The sequence below is a fragment of the Pseudophryne corroboree genome, chromosome 2 (genome assembly GCF_028390025.1).
Source record: "Pseudophryne corroboree isolate aPseCor3 chromosome 2, aPseCor3.hap2, whole genome shotgun sequence".
NCBI lineage: Eukaryota > Metazoa > Chordata > Amphibia > Anura > Myobatrachidae > Pseudophryne > Pseudophryne corroboree.
This window is the reverse complement of record NC_086445.1, coordinates 551,350,902-551,372,584: the sequence shown is the minus strand read 5'-3', so window position 1 is coordinate 551,372,584 and position 21,683 is coordinate 551,350,902. Positions and strand designations below refer to the sequence as shown.

General features: G+C 44.9%; 1 protein-coding gene across 1 annotated transcript in view; it reads left to right on the top strand.

Moving 5' to 3' along the window:
- Positions 1–21,226, top strand: part of UTP11 (UTP11 small subunit processome component) — a 36,494-nt gene extending 15,268 nt beyond the window's left edge. The window contains exons 6-8 of the mRNA XM_063954318.1: positions 9,550–9,680; positions 11,812–11,922; positions 20,392–21,226. Coding sequence (XP_063810388.1) covers positions 9,550–9,680; positions 11,812–11,922; positions 20,392–20,475 — 326 coding nt within the window. The 3' untranslated portion in view covers positions 20,476–21,226. The remainder of the gene's footprint in view (positions 1–9,549; positions 9,681–11,811; positions 11,923–20,391) is intronic.
- Positions 21,227–21,683: the final 457 nt, after the last annotated feature.

The window sequence follows — 21,683 nt, the reverse complement described above, 5'->3', positions numbered from 1 at the left end:
GTTTACTTACCGTAAAATCTCTTTCTCTGAGTCCATCTGGGGGACGCGCGCCGTTACTTGTGGGTTAGAGGTGTGTGGTAGTGGAGTTTGGCACAGAATCTATAAAAAAAAAACTGCCTCCTCCCCCCTCTAACCCCTCCCATCTCCTTCCTGCTCAGCTATCAACTCCGTTAACGTTTAGCCAAGCCAAAGGAGATAGACCAGAACAAAAAAAACAACCAAATAAACCAGACAAAACCACGGGAGGGATCGCAGCGTCCCCCAGATGGACTCAGAAAGAGATTTTACGGTAAGTAAACAAAAATCCCTATTTCTCTGTCATCCATCGGGGGGACGCTGCGCCGTTACTTGTGGGATTTCCCAAAGCAGGCTAATGAGAGGAGGGAGACGTTGACGGCATACCCGTCTGTAAAATACGACGCCCAACAGTGGCAGTCTCTAATTCAAAAGTATGAAAACGGTAAAACTTTGTGAAAGTATGGACTGACGACCAGGTCGCTGCCCTGCACAGCTGCTCAATAGATGCACCACCGCGAACAGCCCAAGAGGCTCCAACAGCTCTAGTCGAATGAGCCCTAATTGAGTCAGGAACCGAAACATTCGAAGACACGTCTGCCTGTCTGATGACCGAAGTTACCCAACGGGCCACAGTGTTCTTGGAAGCCGGCCAACCTCGTTTGGGAGTATCAATCAATACCAACAAGGTATCCGTACAACAGAAAGACTCCTTGCGAGACAAATACGTAAGGCCCGAACAACATCCAGGAGGGCCAAATGGGAGAAGACGACGTAGCAAATGCTGGAAGGACAATGTCTTGATTTAAATGGAATGATGAAACAACCTTTGGAAGGAAAGAAGGCTTAGTCCGCAGAACCACCCGGTTCTCATGAAAAACTAACAAGGGTGGCCTGCAAAAAAGAGCCGCCAACTCAGACACTCGTCTAGCTGAGGCAATAGCCAAAAGAAAAACAACTTTTAGTGTTAGATAACGTAGTTCTACAGATTCCAAAGGCTCAAATGGAGATTTTTGAAGGGCCATAAGGACCAAGTTTAAATCCCAGGGAGGAACCGGAGGAACAAAAGGTGGTTGAATCCGAAGTACTCCCTGAAGGAATGTTTGAACCTCTGGAATGATCGCTAGTTTCTTTTGGAAAAGAACCGACAAGGCCGAAACCTGACCCTTCAGTGAAGAAAGCCTCAGACCCTTATCGAGACCCTCCTGAAGGAAAGATAGCAGGCGAGGAAGTTTAAACAAATGCGGAGTCAAGCCCCGCTTTTCGCACCAAGCAATGTAAATATGCCATACCCTATGGTAAATGCCAGAAGTCACCGGTTTCCTAGCCCGAATCATCGTCTGTACCACAGAACGAGAAAGACCTTTAGCTTTTAAAATGTTGGATTCAAGAACCAAGCCGTCAAAGCCTACCGGGACCGTGATCGCCATACAGTCTGTTGTCTCCCGGGTGCTCGGGTACGGGACATCGCGGACCGGGTAGATAGATTGTTGGGAGGGGCTGGGAAAGACCCGGCGGTCTTGGTGCACGTTGGCACCAATGACCAAGTTAGCGGAAGGTGGGATGTCCTTAAGAAAGACTATAGGGACTTAGGAAAGAAACTGAAGGCAAGGACATCTAAGGTAATTTTCTCTGAATTATTACCCGTGCCACGCGCTAGTCCAGGGAGGCAGAGGGAGATTAGGGAGGTAAATCTGTGGCTTAGGGATTGGTGCAGGAAAGAGGGCTTTGTGTTCCTGGAACACTGGGTGGACTTCTCAGTCAGGCGCCATCTCTTTTGTCGTGACGGATTGCACCTGACTGAGGAGGGGGCAGCGGTGCTGGGGGGAAGGATGGTTAGAAGGTTGGAGGAGATTTTAAACTAGGAGCCTGGGGGGAGGGTTTAGCTAGAAACTACGGGTCATGCAGTGAGAATAGTGGGGATGGCGGTAGTAAACGAAATAGGGGACAAGTTGGGGGGAGGGTTACTAACATGGGTACTAAGAGATTTTACCAAAGCACTAACCAATGACGATTACAGGTCATCATTGCTACATAAGGTGAAAGATGTCCCTAACGCAAGGGAAAATACTTATCTTAGTTGTATGTATGTAAACACCAGAAGCATTACTGGTAAAAAGGGTGAACTAGAAATACTTGCAGCAAGCAAACAGTATGATATTATAGGCATTACTGAAACTTGGTGGGATGAATCTCATGATTGGACAGTCAATCTAGAGGGCTATACACTGTTTAGGAGAGACAGACTAAATAAAAAGGGTGGAGGGGTGTGTCTTTACGTAAAGCCGTTTTTAAAACCTGATATACGGGAAGATATTCAGGAGGGGACTGTAGACACTGTCGAGACATTATGGGTAGAAATTGCATGCGGGGAAAAAGGAATAAAAAAAGTTAGTATTGGGTGTATGCTATAGGCCGCTTAGTATCAACGCATCTGATGAGGAATTGTTACTAAAGCAAATTGAAAGAGCAGCAGGAGTAGGAGTAGGAGACATAGAAGTGATGGGAGATTTTAACTATCCAGAGATAAACTGGAAAAGCGATTCATGTGATACTGCTAGGGGCAATATGTTTTTAAACACACTTAATGATAACTACTTAGTCCAACTAATTGAGGAACCAACTAGGTACAATGCAATCTTGGACCTGGTATTAACAAACAATGGGGATTTGGTATCAGGTATTATAGTAGGGGAACCCATAGGAAACAGCGACCACAATATGGTCACATTCAATATCAGTTTCCATAAACAGCCCTATACTGGCTCAACTAGGACTCTAAACTTTAGCAAAGCAAATTTTGAAAAGATGAGGGTATTTTTCAGGGATATTGAATGGGAAGGTTTGTTTTTAGGAAAAAATACTACAGAGAAATGGGAGGTACTAAAATTCCTGCTAGCTAAAAATACACTCAAATTTATTCCTATGAGCAGCAAAAAAAGGAATAAAAATCATAAACCGATGTGGCTTAACAAAAAGATTAAGGAACTTATGGGCAAGAAAAGGCGAGCATTTAAAAAATACAAATCTGACGGGGAAGCAGAGTCATTTCAGCACTATAAGGAATGTAACAAAATTTGCAAAAAGGAAATAAGAGCGGCTAAAGTAGAAACTGAAAAACTAGTAGGAAAGCAAAGCGAATCCTAAAAAATTCTTTAAATACATTAATAGCAAGAGATTAAAGAAGGAGAGCATAGGCCCTTTAAAAGACAAGTTGGGAGTCTTAAGGAAAAATGATAATGACATAGTGGACACACTAAATGAGTTTTTTTTTCAACCGTATTCACTAGAGAGGACCCAATTCAGGGACTGACACACAATCTCAATAATGAGAATATCCCACTGATAGGTACTTATTTAAGCGAGGAAGTAGTCTGTGACCGATTAAAACATTTAAAGATTAATAAATCACCATGGCCCGATGGTATTCACCCAAGGGTTCTAATGGAGCTTCACTCTGAACTGGCAAAACCGCTATCTTTGATCTTTAAGGATTCAGTTATATCAGGTATGGTTCCCAAAGACTGGCGTATAGCGGAAGTAGTGCCTATATTCAAAAAGGGAAGTAAAGCTGAACCAGGTAATTATAGACCAGTTAGTCTTACATCTATAGTGGGGAAAGTATTGGAAGGTATTCTAAGAGATAGTATTCAGAAGTTCCTTGAAGTCAATAAGGTCATTAAAAGGAATCAACATGGGTTTATGAAGGACAGATCCTGTCAAACCAACTTACTTGGCTTTTATGAAACAGTAAGCGCAAACCTAGATCAGGGTAAAGACGTGGATGTAATCTTTTTAGACTTTGCCAAAGCGTTCGATACTGTACCACACATGACTTATCTACAAGCTACAAGAATCAGGGCTAGGAAGCACAATATGCACTTGGGTCAAAAACTGGTTAGATAATAGGGAGCAGAGCGTTGTGGTTAATGGATCTTTTTCAACTTGGACTGAAGTGCTAAGTGGTGTGCCGCAAGGCTCAGTATTAGGACCGCTATTGTTCAATATTTTCATTAACAACCTTACAGAAGGTCTAGAGAGCATGGTGTCAATTTTTGCAGATGATACCAAATTGTGTAAGGCTATAAATACAGAGGAGGATGCCGAGTCTCTTCAGAACGACTTAGTTAAATTAGAAGCATGGGCAGCCAAATGGAGAATGCGCTTCAACACAGACAAGTGTAAGGTAATGCACTGTGGTAACAAAAACAAAAATTACACCTACCTACTAAATGGGGTAAAATTAGGGGATTCTGTACTGGAAAAGGACTTAGGTGTCCTCATAGATAGCAAACTAAGCAGTAGTACCCAAAGTAGGACTGCAGCAAAGAAGGCTAATAAGATATTAGCATGCATAAAACGGGGTATTGATGCTAGGGACGAGAGTATTATACTCCCGTTATATAAATCACTAGTGAGGCCACACCTTGAATACTGTGTACAATTCTGGGCACCGTACTACAAAAAGGATATGCTGGAGCTAGAAAAGGTTCAGAGGAGGGCGACCAAACTAATTAAGGGCATGGAGACGATGGAATACAAGGAAAGGCTTGAAAGACTAGGCATGTTTACATTGGAAAAGCGGAGACTAAGAGGGGATATGATCAACATCTACAAATATATAAGGGGACAATACACAGAGCTTGCGCGGGACCTGTTTTTGGTTAGATCAACACAGAGGACTCGTGGACACTCGCTCAGGTTAGAGGAGAGGAGATTCCGCACAATACGGCGTAAAGGCTTTTTCACGGTAAGGACAATATGTGTTTGGAATTCCCTGCCTGAGGGAGTTGTAATGGCGGAATCTGTCAACACCTTTAAGAATGGGTTAGATAAATTCCTAATGGATAAGGATATCCAGGGGTATGGTGCATAGTCATGCATTATAGTTATTATAAATAGGGATAAAATGCAACGGCTGACAGCAGCATCAGTCAGAAATTTTAGTCAAATCATCATGCATAGGAGACCACAAATAGGTTGAACTCAATGGACAATTGTCTTTTTTCAACCTCAGATACTATGTTTTTTAAAGCCAGCCGACTTAAATCTGGGTGGCAACAAGGTCCTTGAAGAAGAAGATCTGGTCGCAGGGTGAGACGAAAGGGGTCTCCGACGACCATGCTGCGCAGAAGAGTGTACCACTGTCGGCGTGGCCAATCTGGAGCCACCAGAATTATTGCCTTGAAGTAGACGTGGAATCAGTGGAATTGGCGTAAACACGTAACCCAGTTGAAACCGCCACGGAGCTGTTAGAGCATCGATCAGAAATGCTTGAGGATCCTGAGTCCGCAAACCGTAGTGAGGAAGCTTCTTGTTGAGACGAGATGCCATTAGGTCTACGTCGGGCATTCCGCAGCGGGCCACTAGAGAGAGAGACACTTCCTGGTGAAGTTCCCATTCTCCCGAATGAATCGTGTAACGACTCAAAAAATCTGCTTCCCAGTTGTCGACTCCTGGAATGTGAATTGCGGATATTACTGGAACCCAACGTTCCACCCACGTGAGAATCTGAGCGACTTCTCTCATGGCGGACCAGCTGCGAGTTCCTCCCTGTTTGTTGATGTAAGCCACTGCCGTGGCATTGTCGGACTGCACACGAACTGGATGACCCTGTACCATGGTCTGAATCTGAAGGAGTGCATACCGGATTGCCCTCAACTCCAGAATGTTGATCTGTAATTTCGACTCCTGACTGTTCCAGCGCCCTTGGAAGTGATGAGTCTGGAACACTGCTCCCCAACCGCTGAGGCTTGCGTCCGTGGTGACCATCATCCAAGACCAAACCGTGAATGGCGCTCCTTTTCTCAAATTGTGACTGTGAAGCCACCAGTGAAGCGACTGACGAGTCTTTACCGACAAGCGGATCAACTGCAATTCGAGACGTGGATCTATCGGAGTCCAACAGCTGAGAATCTGAGCCTGAAGAGGTCGGGCATGAAATCTGGCGTATGGAACTGCCTTGAAGAAAGACTCCATCTTGCCTAATACCTGCATGCATCTGAGGACCGACACTACCGGTAAGTGCAACAGGGTCCGGATTCTGGACTGCAGATCCTGAATCTTGTCCGTAGGAAGAAACACCTTCTGGCTGTTGGTGTCGAATAAAAGTCCCAGAAAAATAATTTTCTGGGAAGGGAGTAAAGACGACTTTGGAAAGTTTATTATCCATCCGAATGACTGCAGAGTCTCTATCGTTAGACGCAGGTTCTGATTGAGAATCGCCTCTGACGGGGCCTTGACCAACAGATCGTCCAAGTATGGAGTGATGTTGACCCCCTGACAACGGAGAACCGCGACGACATGACCCATGACTTATGTAAATACCCGAGGAACCGTGGATAGACCAAAGGGAAGAGCCTGAAACTGAAAATGCCGCGGACCGACTGCAAATCTCAGAAGAGATTGATGACCTATCCAAATAGAGACATGTAGGTAGGCGTCTTTTATGTCTATTGAAGCCAAATATTCCCCTGGCTCCATGGCGGCGATAATTGAGTGAATGGATTCCATTTTGAATTTTTGGGTTGAGAGATACGGGTTGAGGGCTTTTAGATTCAGAATGGGTCGGAACGAACCGTCCGGTTTGTCCACGAGAAAAAGACCTGAGTAAAAACCCTGACCCCTCTGTGGAGAGGGAACCGGAAGGATTACTCCATTTTGTAAGAGGGTTGCTGTTGCCTGAAGAAGAGCTTGACGTCTGGAGGGATCGTCTGGGAGAGGTGTGATGAACAGCCAGAATGGAACTGTTTCTTTGAGATCCAACATATATCCTCTGGATATGACCCCCATTACCCACCGATCCGGTTTCGACAGGAGCCACACTTCCCTGAACTGAAGTAACCGAGCCCCAACCTTCATCGATCCCTCCAGAAGACCTGAAGCGTCATGCATCAGGCTTGTCGGCAGGCTTACTGGCAGGTCTGCGAGTAGCCTGAGATCCTCTACCTCTGAATGACCCTCTTCGTGGAAATCTGGAGAAAGCACGAAAGGATTGGAAATTACCTCTGCCCTGCGTACGAAAGGACCGAAACCTCGTAGGTTTCAGTTTGTGAGGAGCAGATGGAAGAAAGGGGCTCTTTCCTCCTGTAGTATCTTAAATAACTCCGACCCAAAAAGAAACTCCCCTTCAAAAGGAACTGCCGTCAAGGTCTGCTTTGAGTCCGAATCAGCATTCCAAACCCTAAGCCAAAGAGACCGTCTTGCTGACACTGTCAAGGCAGAAACACGGGACTGTAGAGCAACAGAATCTAACAAGGCCTCACCCACATAAGTAAGAGCCTCCGAAATCTGTTCTGCTAATTGAATGACTTCCGATGGATCGTCCGACTGCATTCCAGATACGACCTGTGCTAGCCATTCATCCACGGCCTTAAGGACCCAGGCTCCCGCAAGAACCGGACGGAGAGAGACACCTGATAAAACATAGATTTTAGTATTGCCTCTATCTTCCTATCTGTAGGGTCTTTTAAAGTCACGGACTGTACAGAAAGAATAACCGTAGCTTTTGCCAAATGTGAAATAGGAGCGTCTACCTTTGGGGCTGTCTCCCAAAATGTTGTATCTTCCTCCGTAAAAGGATATAGAAATTTTAATTTCTTAGGAGCCTGGAAACGAGGATCCGGCTTAAGCCAGGGTTCTTTTAAAATATCCGCAAAGTGAGAGTAAGAAGGGAAGGCAGTAACCTGTCTTTTCTGTTGTTTGAAAAAGGCAGAGGAAGTCTCCACTGCCGCATCCTGAATATTAAGGGTTTGACGAATGGCTTCTATCAGCAATCTAACACCTGAGCTAGTAGATAGCTCCTCGTCTTCACAAGCCGAAACTTCGTACCATTCAGGATCTACCTCCCCCTCCTCCAATGGAGATGTCAGAGAATTCAACTCCTCTCCCGGAAACGTTATAGCGGGTAACGGTTGTGGTCGTTTAGTAGCAGCGGAACTGCTGGCAGAGTTTACAAACTTATTTAAAGAATGGGTTAAATCAGTAAGACACTTGCCCATGTTTTTGGCCCACAGAGGCTCCACCTGAGTTTGAGCAGATTCAGCCTCCGACCTAGACTGACGCAAATCCGAAATGGCATCTGCCATGTTCTTGACCCATGGGGGCATAGACTGATCTGTGGAACTTCCCTGCTGATCCGCCACTGATGCACCAGAGCACGAAGTACAGAGGGTACCTGCGTCAGCACTACCCTTAGCCAGCTTTGAGCCACACTGTGAACAGGAGAAATAAACTACAGAGGCCGTTTTGCCCTTTGTAGCCTTGTCCGGTTTACTGGCCATATTTTATTCTATTTATGTTTAATATTTAAGAGTACTAAACATGTACTATAAATCCCCTAGAAAAGTGACCTAGCAGTTGTCCCCCGATTTTAGTGACCCCAAGAATGCTGACTGCTATCCCCCACTAGGGCTAGCCCACAATATACTTTCAGTTAGTTGTGTGACTGTAATGAAACACTTCCCCCAGAAGATAGTGGCATCCGTGTGTGCTTGAGTAGCACAGCGTCCCCCAGTATGCAGCCGGAGAAGATGGCGCCCCGGAGCATTCAGGAAGCTGCAGAACAGCGTGGGCAGAGCAGGGCGGGAAGCCGTCCCTGCAAGTCTGACGTAACCGCCGCGGCTGTTCCCTGGGAGATTACCGAAACCGGAAGTTCGCGTCTTCCGCGCGCCGCTACACACAGCGGCTGTCGCGGCAGCGTGTGTTGGTCCCAGGGAGTGTATAACACTCTCCCGGACTCAGTTTCTGCATGTCCTCACAACCCCACCGCTCGCCCTCACTGAGGGGGGAGGTGTTCGATGCGGCTGGCAGGCAGGGGGGGGGGGGGGGGGAGCATATATACATAAAAGCGAGTAACAATAGAGGGGACAGCCCAATACTGTCAGTGACAGATTGTGGCTGTCCTGTACCTTATTCCTGCCGCATCCTGAAGAGCAGGATGGCCCCAGTGACCAAAGTGTGGTGACCTCCAGCGGCAGCACAGAGTGGGAATACTAAACCCACTCCAGTAGTCTAGGGACTAGGTACTTTTGAGAACCAACAAAAAATAAAAAAATCTAAGGAGAAAGAAAAACTGTGTCTGTACTCCACAGGCACAAAACTAAAACTGAGTTGATGGCTGAGCAGGAAGGAGATTGGAGGGGCTAGAGGGGGGAGGAGACAGTGTTTTTTTTTTTTTTTTTATAGATTCTGTGCCAAACTCCACTACCACACACCTCTAACCCACAAGTAACGGCGAAAAGGAATTACCGGTAGGTATCAAATTCCTATTTTTCCCCTCAAAATTCTACACGCAGTACCCCATAATGACAGCGAGAAAAAAGTTTTATTTTGTGATTTTTGCAAATTTATTAAAAATTAAAAGCTAAGACCTCTTAAAGTGAACAATTGAATTAAAGCTTATTAGATAATCAATTTTTTAATAATATTTTATAATACTGCTTTCCAGCACTTCCTAATATATATATATATATATATATATATATATATATATATATTATTAACAAAACCAAATTGGATTGTGTTTTGTTGTAGTTCGACAGTTTGATTTGGCTGCACATCTGAACACGGCGCCGGAGTTGGTGGACAGAGTGTATAATAGACCCACCTTGGAAACCCTCCACAAGCAGAAACTGAAGGGTCTCACAGACTCCAAGCAGTTAAAAGTAAGTTTGTTTGAATCTTGGGAGAAGTTTGCTAGTGGTACATTTCATGTAGGTGTCCACATTTCTTAGAGAACACTGGGGGGATGGGTTAGAGATTAAATGTGTAGCGACACAAGTGGTGACTGCACCTGTTCTATTAGAAATGATACACCGCATGTACAGATATTTATCAAAGTGCTTCAGGCTTGATATGCAATATCTGTTTTATCAATATTTTTTGTCTGGGTAAATTTCAGTTATTTTCTGTATGTATAATGCTGTGTAGTACTTTGATCTGAAAAGCGATTTTTCTTTTTAAGCTTTTTTTTCTCTTTCCGATAAAAAGTCGATCCAAAGTATATATAATACCTAGCTATTATAAATCTTCTATTTTGCCAAAATATACCTCCTCCATTTAGGAAAAAAATAACAATACTTTCAAATGTGCTGTTACAGTACTGTATATCTGGTCTAGAGCAAGGTATCCATTGCACTTTGCCAGTGTGTCAAAGTATGCACCTTCACCCTGGCTGGAAAAAGGACTTCATGTGCAACGCAAGAACAGCATAAGGCTCATGGCTTTCCAAATTGGCTGGTTTGACCACAAAATTGAAAGCACTTAATATTTGCGGTGCTTTACATTTTTATGCCAAGCCCACTGAGAAGTAAGCTGCCACTTCATAAATATACCCCCAAGTTTCTTCAAGGCTGAAGAGATTGTGTGGAATTTGTATATACTCCCAGTGCTTGCGTGGGTGTCCTCTGGGCACTCCAGTTTCCTCCCACAATCCAAAAATATACTGGTAAATTTAATTGGCTCCCAACAAAATTTACCCTAGCATATGAATTGGAACAATTATTAAACAGACTGAGACCTAAGTCACAGACTGATCAGTACCGGTGCTTTAAAACACTTGTATGTACACCAATACTCCAGCTGCTGAGTGAGCACAGCCTGCCAAGCTGTGTATAGCACATAGACAAATAAATACAAGAGAAAACACTGTGCTTAGAGAATGGTGAATTTACATTAATAAAAAACTACATGGGCTGACTGTCGGGATGAACGGACTCAGTGAGGCACATTATTATAATATATTAGTTTATAAACAGAAATATAAAATTCACAAGCAACAATATAATATAATAATGTGTAAACACTAAAATAGTACACAACTATAAGCCTGCAGGCTTTTCACAATTTACCATCTGCTAATGGATATAAATTGCAATAACAATATTTCCAGCGGATTAATAAAATTTAATAAAAAAAAAAGTCTCAAGACTAGGAGATGAAACGCGTTGAAGCCCACTTTCACACAAGCAAGTGGATCGGCAGCTATTCCGTCGATCCACGTGCTTTTCGACAAGTTGAATTCCTTGACTTGTCGAATAATTTGGTGTTATATTGAATAGGTCGGAACCCCTTCTGACCTAAAAAAGTTAAAAACCTGCGTCTTTTCGACAGACGGCAGCTTTCGACTTCAATTGAATATACCCCTATAATGTTGCTTGTAAATTTTATGTTTATAAACTAATATTTTATATTAATGCGCCTCACTGAGTCTGTTCATTCTGACAAACCGCACATGTAGTTTTTTCTTAATCTAAATTCACCATTCTCTAAGCGCAGTGTTTTCTTTTATATTTATTTGTCTACTAGCATATGAATGTCTGTGTGTTTACAAGGTGGTAGGGAATATAGATTGTAAACTCCACTCGAGCAGGGACTGATGCAAATGGCCAAATATTCTCTGTAAATCGCTGAAGAATGTGTGCGCTATATAAATAACTGGTAATAAATAATTATAGAAAATATTGTTATATTGGGATTCTGACAATGACGTATTGTGCACACACAAGTGCTCCTCCACTAGTGTGGACCACACTTTTGAAAAGACAATTAAAAATGTAAATAATGTATTTAACTTTAACAAGAGTGGTTCCTCTTGAAAGGAAGTAATTATAACCTTGCAAATTATAATCTAAAATAATTTTTTTATTTTTATTTCAGAAAATTATTTTAGAAAATGTCCACTTACTGTCAGTTTTACTTTTCACCAGTACTAAACGAATACCTATAAAGTCTTATTCAGAAATGTCCCCCATTGTATCTGTAAACTAATTTTTTTTTTTTTTTTTTGAAAAACAGAAATTGGACAAACAAAGGCAGCATCAGTACACGATTTTAAAACAACGAATTGAAAGAGAAAAGAAAATGTTTGTAATTTCTCAGAAAATACAGACTCGCAAAGATCTGCTGGTGAGGAATCCTTTTGTTATAACTCACCATTGCATATTGATATAGTCCACTAAATATTTTATGGCTGACCGACACTTCTATACAGGGCCGGATTAAGGGAATGGAAAGGGCAGTCGCCCCGGGGCCCCCACACAGTTGGTGCGGCATGTACTAGCAGCAGCAGCCCGGGCCCCTATCCCCCCATTTCACACACATCTATGACATGCAGCCACCATGCTTGTGTCCTTGTGTGACGGCCGATTAGGAATAGATTGGAGCTACCCTGTGCATGTGTGGCAGCTCCTCAGGGAGATCTCTCTGTGCGCTGGATAAAGGAAGATGGCCAAAGGGGAGCTCTTGTGCAGTCCAGCTGCAGCAGCTTCTATTTCTCCCATGTAATTGTGGATCCCCTCTCTTCTTTGCAGTGGCAGTGACAGTGCCAGTGGTGAGTCACCCTGCAATTCAAGTCAGAGAGTGTGTACATGTGTATGTGTGGGGAGGGGGCAGTGTGAGTGTGAGAGGAATGAGTAGTCTGCACTCCAAATGTGTGTTTAGTGGGTAGTCAGTCTGCAGGTCGAGTGTATTTGGCGGAGAGGGTAGTCTGCAGTCCTAGTGTGTGTGTGTGGGTGGAATCGGTGTGCAATCCAAGCGTGTGTCCGTGCGGGAGGTGGGTGGAGGGATGGGCAGTGTGCAATCCAAGTGGGTGGTGGTGTGTGTGGGGGGTGGGGGGGGGGGGCAGTGTGCAATCCAAGTGTGTGTATGGGGGGGAATAGTCAAGTTCAAACAGACAGAACAGAAAGTATACAGGGAGTTCCAGCTTCCGAGTTCTGCCTCCTCCTCAAACACTCTGTTACTTGGTGCGCTGCTGACCCTGCGTCTACTCAGGTGGCCTGTACTATTCTGCTACAGTACATGTTTGTGAGATACTGTGATGACTGTCCCCTTGTGCTGCCAGGGGACATTTCTGCCATTGCTGTTCTGCTGCTCAGTGCTGGTAAGACCCGACCATGGGAGGCAGGCATTCGGGGTCACTGTATACTATACAGGGGGACACTTGTGTATATGGACGGAGTGGGGGCAGAGTATGAAATTTATTGCTGGGATCCTACACAACTTTGTTACCCTGGGGCTCCCGCTAGCCTTAATACGTCCCTGGTTATATTATTACATGGAGTCATTTAAATATTTTCCAGCTTCTTTGTTATGCATTTAACAATAATGGGTGACTTCTTGTGTTTTTAAAGTGGAGCTAAACTGTTAAAATGTACTACTGTTGTATTTTTGGGGGCTCGGAGCTGCCATATGTGCTCAGAAACCTATGCAGGAGTATCACCGTCCTGTGTCCACCTCTAATTATACTGTAAGTGACTGAACAAAATAAACTGACAAATGATAAGGAAGCAAAGACAAATGCTAACACATCCATTTAAAAACACCATCTAGATAGATATCCTGGCAGATAACTCACTGGTAAAGTCCTAGTCCTCCCAAAGGGCCAGATGCATCATCGCTTGGAAAGTGATAAAATGGAGAGTGAAAAAGTACCAGCCAATCAGCTCCTAACTGACATTTCTCTGACGTCCTAAGTGGATGCTGGGACTCCGTAAGGACCATGGGGAATAGCGGCTCCGCAGGAGACTGAGCACAACTAAAAGAAAGCTTTAGTCTAACTGGTGTGCACTGGCTCCTCCTACTATGACCCTCCTCCAGACTTCAGTTACAATCTTGTGCCCGGCTGAGCTGGATGCACACTAGGGGCTCTCCTGAGCCTCCTAGAAAGTAAGTATATTTTAGGTTTTTTATTTTCAGTGAGATCTGCTGGCAACAGACTCACTGCGACGAGGGACTAAGGGGAGAAGAAGCGAACCTACCTGACTGGAGATAGTTTGGGCTTCTTAGGCTACTGGACACCATTAGCTCCAGAGGGATCGAACACAGGACCCGACCTCGATCGTTCGGTCCCGGAGCCGTGCCGCCGTCCCCCTTACAGAGCCAGAAGCATGAAGATGGTCCTGGAAATCGGCGGCAGAAGACTTCGGTCTTCAACAAGGTAGCGCCCAGCACTGCAGCTGTGCACCATTGCTCCTCATGCACACCTCACACTCCGGTCACTGATGGGTGCAGGGCGCGGGGGGGGGGGGGCGCCCTGAGCAGCAATATAAATACCTTGGCTGGCTAAAAATCACAATATATAGTCCCAGAGGCTATATATGTGATAGCTACCCCTGCCAGAATCCATAAAAAAAAGCGGGAGAAAAGTCTGCCGAAAAAGGGGCGGGGCTATCTCCCTCAGCACACTGGCGCCATTTTTCCCTCACAGCTCCGCTGGAAGGATCGCTTCCTGCTTCTCCCCTGCAGTTTCAAGCTACAGAAGGGTAAAAAAGAGAGGGGGGCACTAACTTTAGGCGCAGTATAACTTATATAGCAGCTATAAGGGGAAATAATTCAGTTAATCCCTGTATTATTATAGCGCTCTGGTGTGTGCTGGCATACTCTCTGTCTCCCCAAAGGGCTTTGTGGGGTCCTGTCCTCTGTCAGAGCATTCCCTGTGTGTGTGCAGTGTGTCGCTACGGCTGTGTCGACATGTTTGATGAGGAGGCTTATGTAGAGGCGGAGCAGATGCCTATAAATGTGATGTCACCCCCTGCGGGGCCGACACCTGAGTGGATGGTTATGTGGAAGGAATTACGTGACAGTGTCGACTCCTTACATAAAAGGTTTGACGACATTCCGAATATGGGACAGCCGGCTTCTCAGCCTGTGCCTGCCCAGGCGTCTCAAAAGCCATCAGGGGCTCTAAAACGCCCGCTACCTCAGATGGCAGACACAGATGTCGACACGGATACTGACTCCAGTGTCGACGACGATGAGACTAATGTAACTTCCAATAGGGCCACACGTTACATGATTGAGGCTATGAAAAATGTTTTGCACATTTCTGATGTTACCCCAGGTACCACAAAAAAGGGTATTATGTTTGGAGAGAAAAAACTACCAGTAGTTTTTCCTCAATCTGAGGAGTTAAACGGTGTGTGAAGAAGCATAGGCTTCCCCCGATAAGAAACTACTAATTTCTAAAAGGTTACTAATGACGTACCCTTTCCCGCCAGAGGATAGGTCACGTTGGGAAACATCCCCTAGGGTGGATAAAGCGCTCACACGCTTGTCAAAGAAGGTGGCACTACCGTCTCCGGATACGGCCGCCCTAAAGGAACCTGCTGATAGAAAGCAGGAGGCTATCCTGAAGTCTGTATATACACACACAGGTATTATACTGAGACCAGCTATTGCTTCAGCATGGATGTGCAGTGCTGCAGCTGCGTGGTCAGATTCCCTGTCGGAAAATATTGATACCCTAGACAGGGACACTATATTGCTAACCGTAGAGCATATTAAAGACGCAGTCTTATATAGGAGAGATGCACAGAGGGATATTTGCCGGCTGGCATCTAAAATAAGTGCAATGTCCATTTCTGCCAGGAGAGGGTTATGGACTCGGCAGTGGACAGGTGATGCAAAGGCACATGGAAGTTTTGCCTTATAAAGGTGAGGAGTTGTTCGGGGATGGTCTCTCGGACCTAGTTTCCACAGCAACAGCTGGGAAGTCTGCATTTTTACCCCATGTTCCCTCACAGCCAAAGAAAGCACCGTATTATCAGGTACAGTCCTTTCGGCCCCATAAGGGCAAGCGGGTTAAAGGCGCGTCCTTTCTGCCCAGAGGCAGAGGTAGAGGGAAAAAGCTGCAGCATACAGCCAGTTCCCAGGAGCAAAAGTCCTCCCCCGCTTCCTCTAAGACCACCGCATGACGCTGGGGCTCCACAGACGGAGCCGGGTACGGTGGGGGCCCGTCTCAAAAATTTCAGCAATCAGTGGGCTCGCTCACGGGTGGATCCCTGGATCTTTCAAGTAGTATCTCAGGGGTACAAGCTGGAATTCGAGACGTCTCCCCCCCGCCGTTTCCTCAAATCTGCCTTGCCAACAACTCCCTCAGGCAGGGAGGCAGTGCTAGAGGCAATTCACAAGCTGTATTCCCAGCAGGTGATAGTCAAGGTGCCCCTACTTCAACAAGGACGGGGTTACTATTCCACAATGTTTGTGGTACCGAAACCGGACGGTTCGGTGAGACCCATTTTAAATTTGAAATCCTTGAACACATATATAAAAAAATTCAAGTTCAAGATGGAATCGCTCAGGGCGGTTATTGCAAGCCTGGACGAGGGGGATTACATGGTATCACTGGACATCAAGGATGCTTACCTGCATGTCCCCATTTACCATCCTCACCAGGAGTACCTCAGATTTGTGGTACAGGATTGTCATTACCAATTCCAGACGTTGCCGTTCGGTCTATCCACGGCTCCAAGGGTCTTTACCAAGGTAATGGCCGAAATGATGATACTCCTTCGAAAGAAGGGAGTTTTAATTATCCCGTACTTGGACGATCTCTGATAAAGGCGAGGTCCAGGGAGCAGTTGTTGGTCGGGGTAGCACTATCTCGGGAGGTGCTACAACAGCATGGCTGGATTCTAAATATTCCAAAGTCACAGCTGGTCCCTACGACACGTCTACTGTTCCTGGGGATGGTTCTGGACACAGAACAGAAAAAAGTGTTTCTCCCGGAGGAGAAGGCCAAGGAGCTGTCATCTCTAGTCAGAGGCCTCCTAAAACCAAAATAGGTGTCGGTGCATCACTGCACGCGGATCCTGGGAAAGATGGTAGCTTCCTACGAAGCAATTCCATTCGGCAGGTTCCATGCAAGAACCTTTCAGTGGGACCTGTTGGACAAGTGGTCCGGATCGCATCTTCAGATGCATCTGCTGATAACCCTGTCTCCAAGGACCAGGGTGTCTCTGCTGTGGTGGCTGCAAAGTGCTCATCTTCAAGAGGGCCGCAGATTCGGCATACAGGACTGGGTCCTGGTGACCACGGATGCCAGCCTTCGAGGCTGGGGGGCAGTCACACAGGGAAGAAACTTCCAAGGGCTATGGTCAAGTCAGGAGACTTCCCTACACATAAATATTCTGGAACTGAGGGCCATTTTCAATGCCCTCAGTCAGGCAAAACCCCTGCTTCAAAACCAGCCGGTACTGATCCAGTCAGACAACATCACGGCAGTCGCCCATGTAAACCGACAGGGCGGCACAAGAAGCAGGACGGCGATGGCAGAAGCCACAAGGATTCTCCGATGGGCGGAAAATCACGTGTTAGCACTGTCAGCAGTGTTCATTCCGGGAGTGGACAACTGGGAAGCAGACTTCCTCAGCAGGCACGACCTCCACCCGGGAGAGTGGGGACTTCATCCAGAAGTCTTCCAACTGATTGTAAACCGTTGGGAAAGGCCACAGGTGGACATGATGGTGTCCCGCCTAAACAAAAAGCTAGAAAGATATTGCGCCAGGTCAAGAGACCCTCAGGCGATAGCTGTGGACGCTCTAGTGACACTGTGGGTGTACCGGTCGGTTTATGTGTTCCCTCCTCTTCCTCTCATACCAAAGGTACTGAGGATAATAAGGAGAAGAGGAGTAAGAACTAGACTCATTGTTCCGGATTGGCCAAGAAGAGCTTGGTACCCGGAACTTCAAGAAATGATCTCGGAGGACCCATGGCCTCTGCCGCTCAGACAGGACCTGCTGCAGCAGGGGCCCTGTCTGTTCCAAGACTTACCGCGGCTGCGTTTGACGGCATGGCGGTTGAACGCCGGATCCTGAAGGAAAAGGGCATTCCGGAGGAAGTCATTCCTACGCTGATTAAAGCTAGGAAAGAAGTGACCGCGAACTATTATCACCGCATTTGGCAAAAATATGTTGCGTGGTGTGAGGCCAGGAAGGCCCCAACGGAAGAATTTCAGCTGGGCCGTTTCCTGCACTTCCTACAGTCATGGGGTGACTATGGGCCTAAAATTGGGTTCCATTAAAGTCCAGATTTCGGCTCTATCGATTTTCTTTCAAAGAGAACTGGCTTCACTGCCTGAAGTTCAGACTTTTGTTAAGGGAGTGCTGCATATTCAGCCCCCTTTTGTGCCTCCAGTGGCACCTTGGGATCTCAACGTGGTGTTGGATTTCCTAAAGTCTCATTGGTTTGAGCCACTTAAAACCGTGGAATTGAAATATCTCACGTGGAAAGTGGTCATGTTGTTGGCCTTGGCTTCGGCCAGGCGTGTATCAGAATTGGCGGCTTTGTCATGTAAAAGCCCTTATCTGATTTTTCATATGGATAGGGCAGAATTGAGGACTCGTCCCCAGTTTCTCCCTAAGGTGGTATCAGCTTTTCATTTGAACCAACCTATTGTGGTGCCTGCGGCTACTAAAGACTTGGAGGCTTCCAAGTTGTTGGACGTAGTCAGGGCCCTAAAAATGTATGTTTCCAGGACAGCTGACTCGCTATTTATCCTGCATGCGCCCAACAAGTTGGGTGCACCTGCTTCAAAGCAGACTATTGCTCGCTGGATCTGTAGTACGATTCAGCTTGCACATTCTGCGGCTGGACTGCCGCATCCTAAATCAGTGAAAGCCCATTCCACGAGGAAGGTGGGCTCTTCTTGGGCGGCTGCCCGAGGGGTCTCGGCTTTACAACTTTGCCGAGCAGCTACTTGGTCGGGGTCAAACACATTTGCTAAATTCTACAAGTTTGACACCCTGGCTGAGGAGGACCTAGAGTTTGCCCATTCGGTGCTGCAGAGTCAGGCTTTGGTATAATCCCCATGCTCCTTACGGAGTCCCAGCATCCACTTAGGACGTCAGAGAAAATAAGAATTTACTCACCGGTAATTCTATTTCTCGTAGTCCGTAGTGGATGCTGGGCGCCCATCCCAAGTGCGGATTGTCTGCAATACTTTGTATATAGTTATTGTTTAACTAAAGGGTTATTGTTGAGCCATCTGTTGAGAGGCTCCGTTGTTATCATACTGTTAACTGGGTATTGTATCACGAGTTATACGGTGTGATTGGTGTGGCTGGTATGAGTCTTACCCGGGATTCAAAATCCTTCCTTATTGTGTCAGCTCTTCCGGGCACAGTATCCTAACTGAAGTCTGGAGGAGGGTCATAGTGGGAGGAGCCAGTGCACACCAGTTAGACTAAAGCTTTCTTTTAGTTGTGCCCAGTCTCCTGCGGAGCCGCTATTCCCCATGGTCCTTACGGAGTCCCAGTATCCACTACGGACTACGAGAAATAGAATTACCGGTGAGTAAATTCTTATTTTTTCAAATACAGCCTGTGACATGGCGGTTAGGACCTGATTGGCTGGTACTTTTTCACTGCCCATTTTATCACTCTCTAAGCGATGATGCATCTAGCCCATAGACTGAAATGTTTTGGACTCCATTCATCATGTTGCATAAAGTACCTTAATTCTTACTAGCACATATGTTATGGCCCTTTTAGATACACTGGTTTCTATTATTCTTCTGCAAGTCATAGCAGAGTGTTATTGTTATGATAAACGTTTGTTAACCCTCAGTGTACCATCCTGCACACGTCACTATGAGAGACGGGCACAACTGTTCTTGTGCTGGGTATACACTAGTAGATATATCTGCAGATAAATTGATCTGCAGATATATCTATGGAAGGATTGGGCAGTGTGTTGAGCATATACACTGCATGATCCATCGGGAAAGACGTCAGGAACTGGGCAGGCGTTTACATGCACCCGCCTAGTTCAGCTGTCAATCACCGCCGGCTGCTGCAGCATGTGTACAAGCGATTGGCTGACCGTCCGTACACACACAGCGATGCACCAATATATCGGTAGATATATTGGTCATCAGCAGTGCTGACGCGATATGTCTGTGAATGACGGCGTTCAGACATATGGTTCGAATACCCAGGTCGATGGACCCGCGATATATCAGCCGTTCAATAGAACGCCCGTTATATCGATCAATGTGTACGCCCCTTTAGTGAGAAAAAAAAAAAAGTCTATTTAATATTTCGGTATTGGAGGGCAGGAGGTTTAACTACAAATTATCTGTTTCAGTGATGAGTGCCCCTAAATCTTTACCACCTAAAACCAAATTAAGTAGTGTTAATTATGCATTTCCAAACCAGATCTGGGATAATGGTAATATGTGAGGCATTATAGCAATGGCAGCATATTAGTGGTGCATATGAGTCCCTTTATTCATTTGGATGCCACAATTAGGAGATGTCACCGAAGGTAATCTATATAGCTTGCTGAAAGCCCTTGTTACATAGACCCTACACTACATCATTATATGCATTTATTTGTGGTTATTTAAGATGGCATACAAATAACTGACTCTTCCTTTCACATCTACAGGCAAAATCCCACCTGATGTTCACTCTGTGTCTTTGTCAGTTGTACCTGGGGCTGTACCATGACTCACTACATTTATATAAGACTCGCTGTCACACCTCATCATATTTTATATTTTCTTCAGCTGCAATTTGTTTGATCATTGCATGAGTGATATTTGCTTTTTGTTAAGATTCTCACAGCTGTTTTTTTGTTTTTGTTTTGTTTTTTAAGGACAAAAGACAAAAAGTGAAGGTGAAGAAAGAAACTGTGAAATCTCCGGCTATTTATAGATTTAAAATGCAGAGGAAACGATAGCTGCAACAGTGGCAACAAGGAGCTGCGTAATCTCTTCCATCAGATGAAGCCAGACGTGTGTTGTTTTTTGCAACTTCCAGAATTAACTGTACCATACTTTTTATAGCAGACAAATATGAATAATTGAACACTTGTAATGAAGGCAATGTGACTATGATGACCGTTCTATTTCTAATACATTCCTGCCATAAAAGTTATAAGTGCCTTGCTTTGGTAATTTTGTTTTGTTAAAAAAAAAAAAAATTATATATATATATATATATATATATATATTATGTTATTCCTAATTCACGGTTGTAACTCAAGTTATACTTTGATCGGTATGCTTATTGTTGAATAAGATAATAAGCCTATGGTATATTTTGGCATAGAGAAGATATACATGCTGCACTACCTTATTTGTGACATCTTTTGCAACTGAAATGTTAAGAGTATTGGGGGTCTATTCATGACGCAGTGAAAAAGAGTGGAGAAGTGAGACTGTGGAGAAGTTGCCCATGGCAACCAATCAGCTGCTCCATACAGTTGTATAGTATGCAAATTATAAATGTTACTTCAATGCTGATTGGTTGTCATGGGCAACTTTTCCACTGGCTCACTTCTCCACACCTTTCACTGCTTCATGAATAGACCCCTTAGTGAGGACAGCTTATTTTGTGAACTGCTCTTTTAGATTGGACTGATAACTAGTCTCTTTCCTCCATACATGTATGAAAACACTTTAGAAATACAAATAATTGCAAGATTTAAATCTGTCTCAGTCATTGCTTCTAGTAAAGATTTTGTGCTGCCAGATTGGATATGATTATGCTTGTGTGTGTGTGTGTGTTTTGAAAAGTGTAGGTGTGCTGTTCACCTTTACGTCATACTTGAAAGGAAAGATACAGTACCATCAAAGTTTCCTTCATCTTGGTTTCTTTTATGCAAACCTGTGCTACTTAACAGATTATAATTAATAATATGACCTAGAGCTGTAAATATGTAAACACTAACATTTATTTAGAAGATATGAGGATGACTCTTTAAGGCAGTCTGTTATATCAGATAAGTAGTCATTATTTCTGGAACAGCAGACTGTTGACTCAGCTAGTTGATTTTGAGTTCTCCTATTGTCATCTATTTAAAAATGGCACTGAATTTACCAGCTGTGCGGTTTTTAATATCTTATTTTTACGCTGTCTTAAAATTTACTGTCCGTACTTATTATC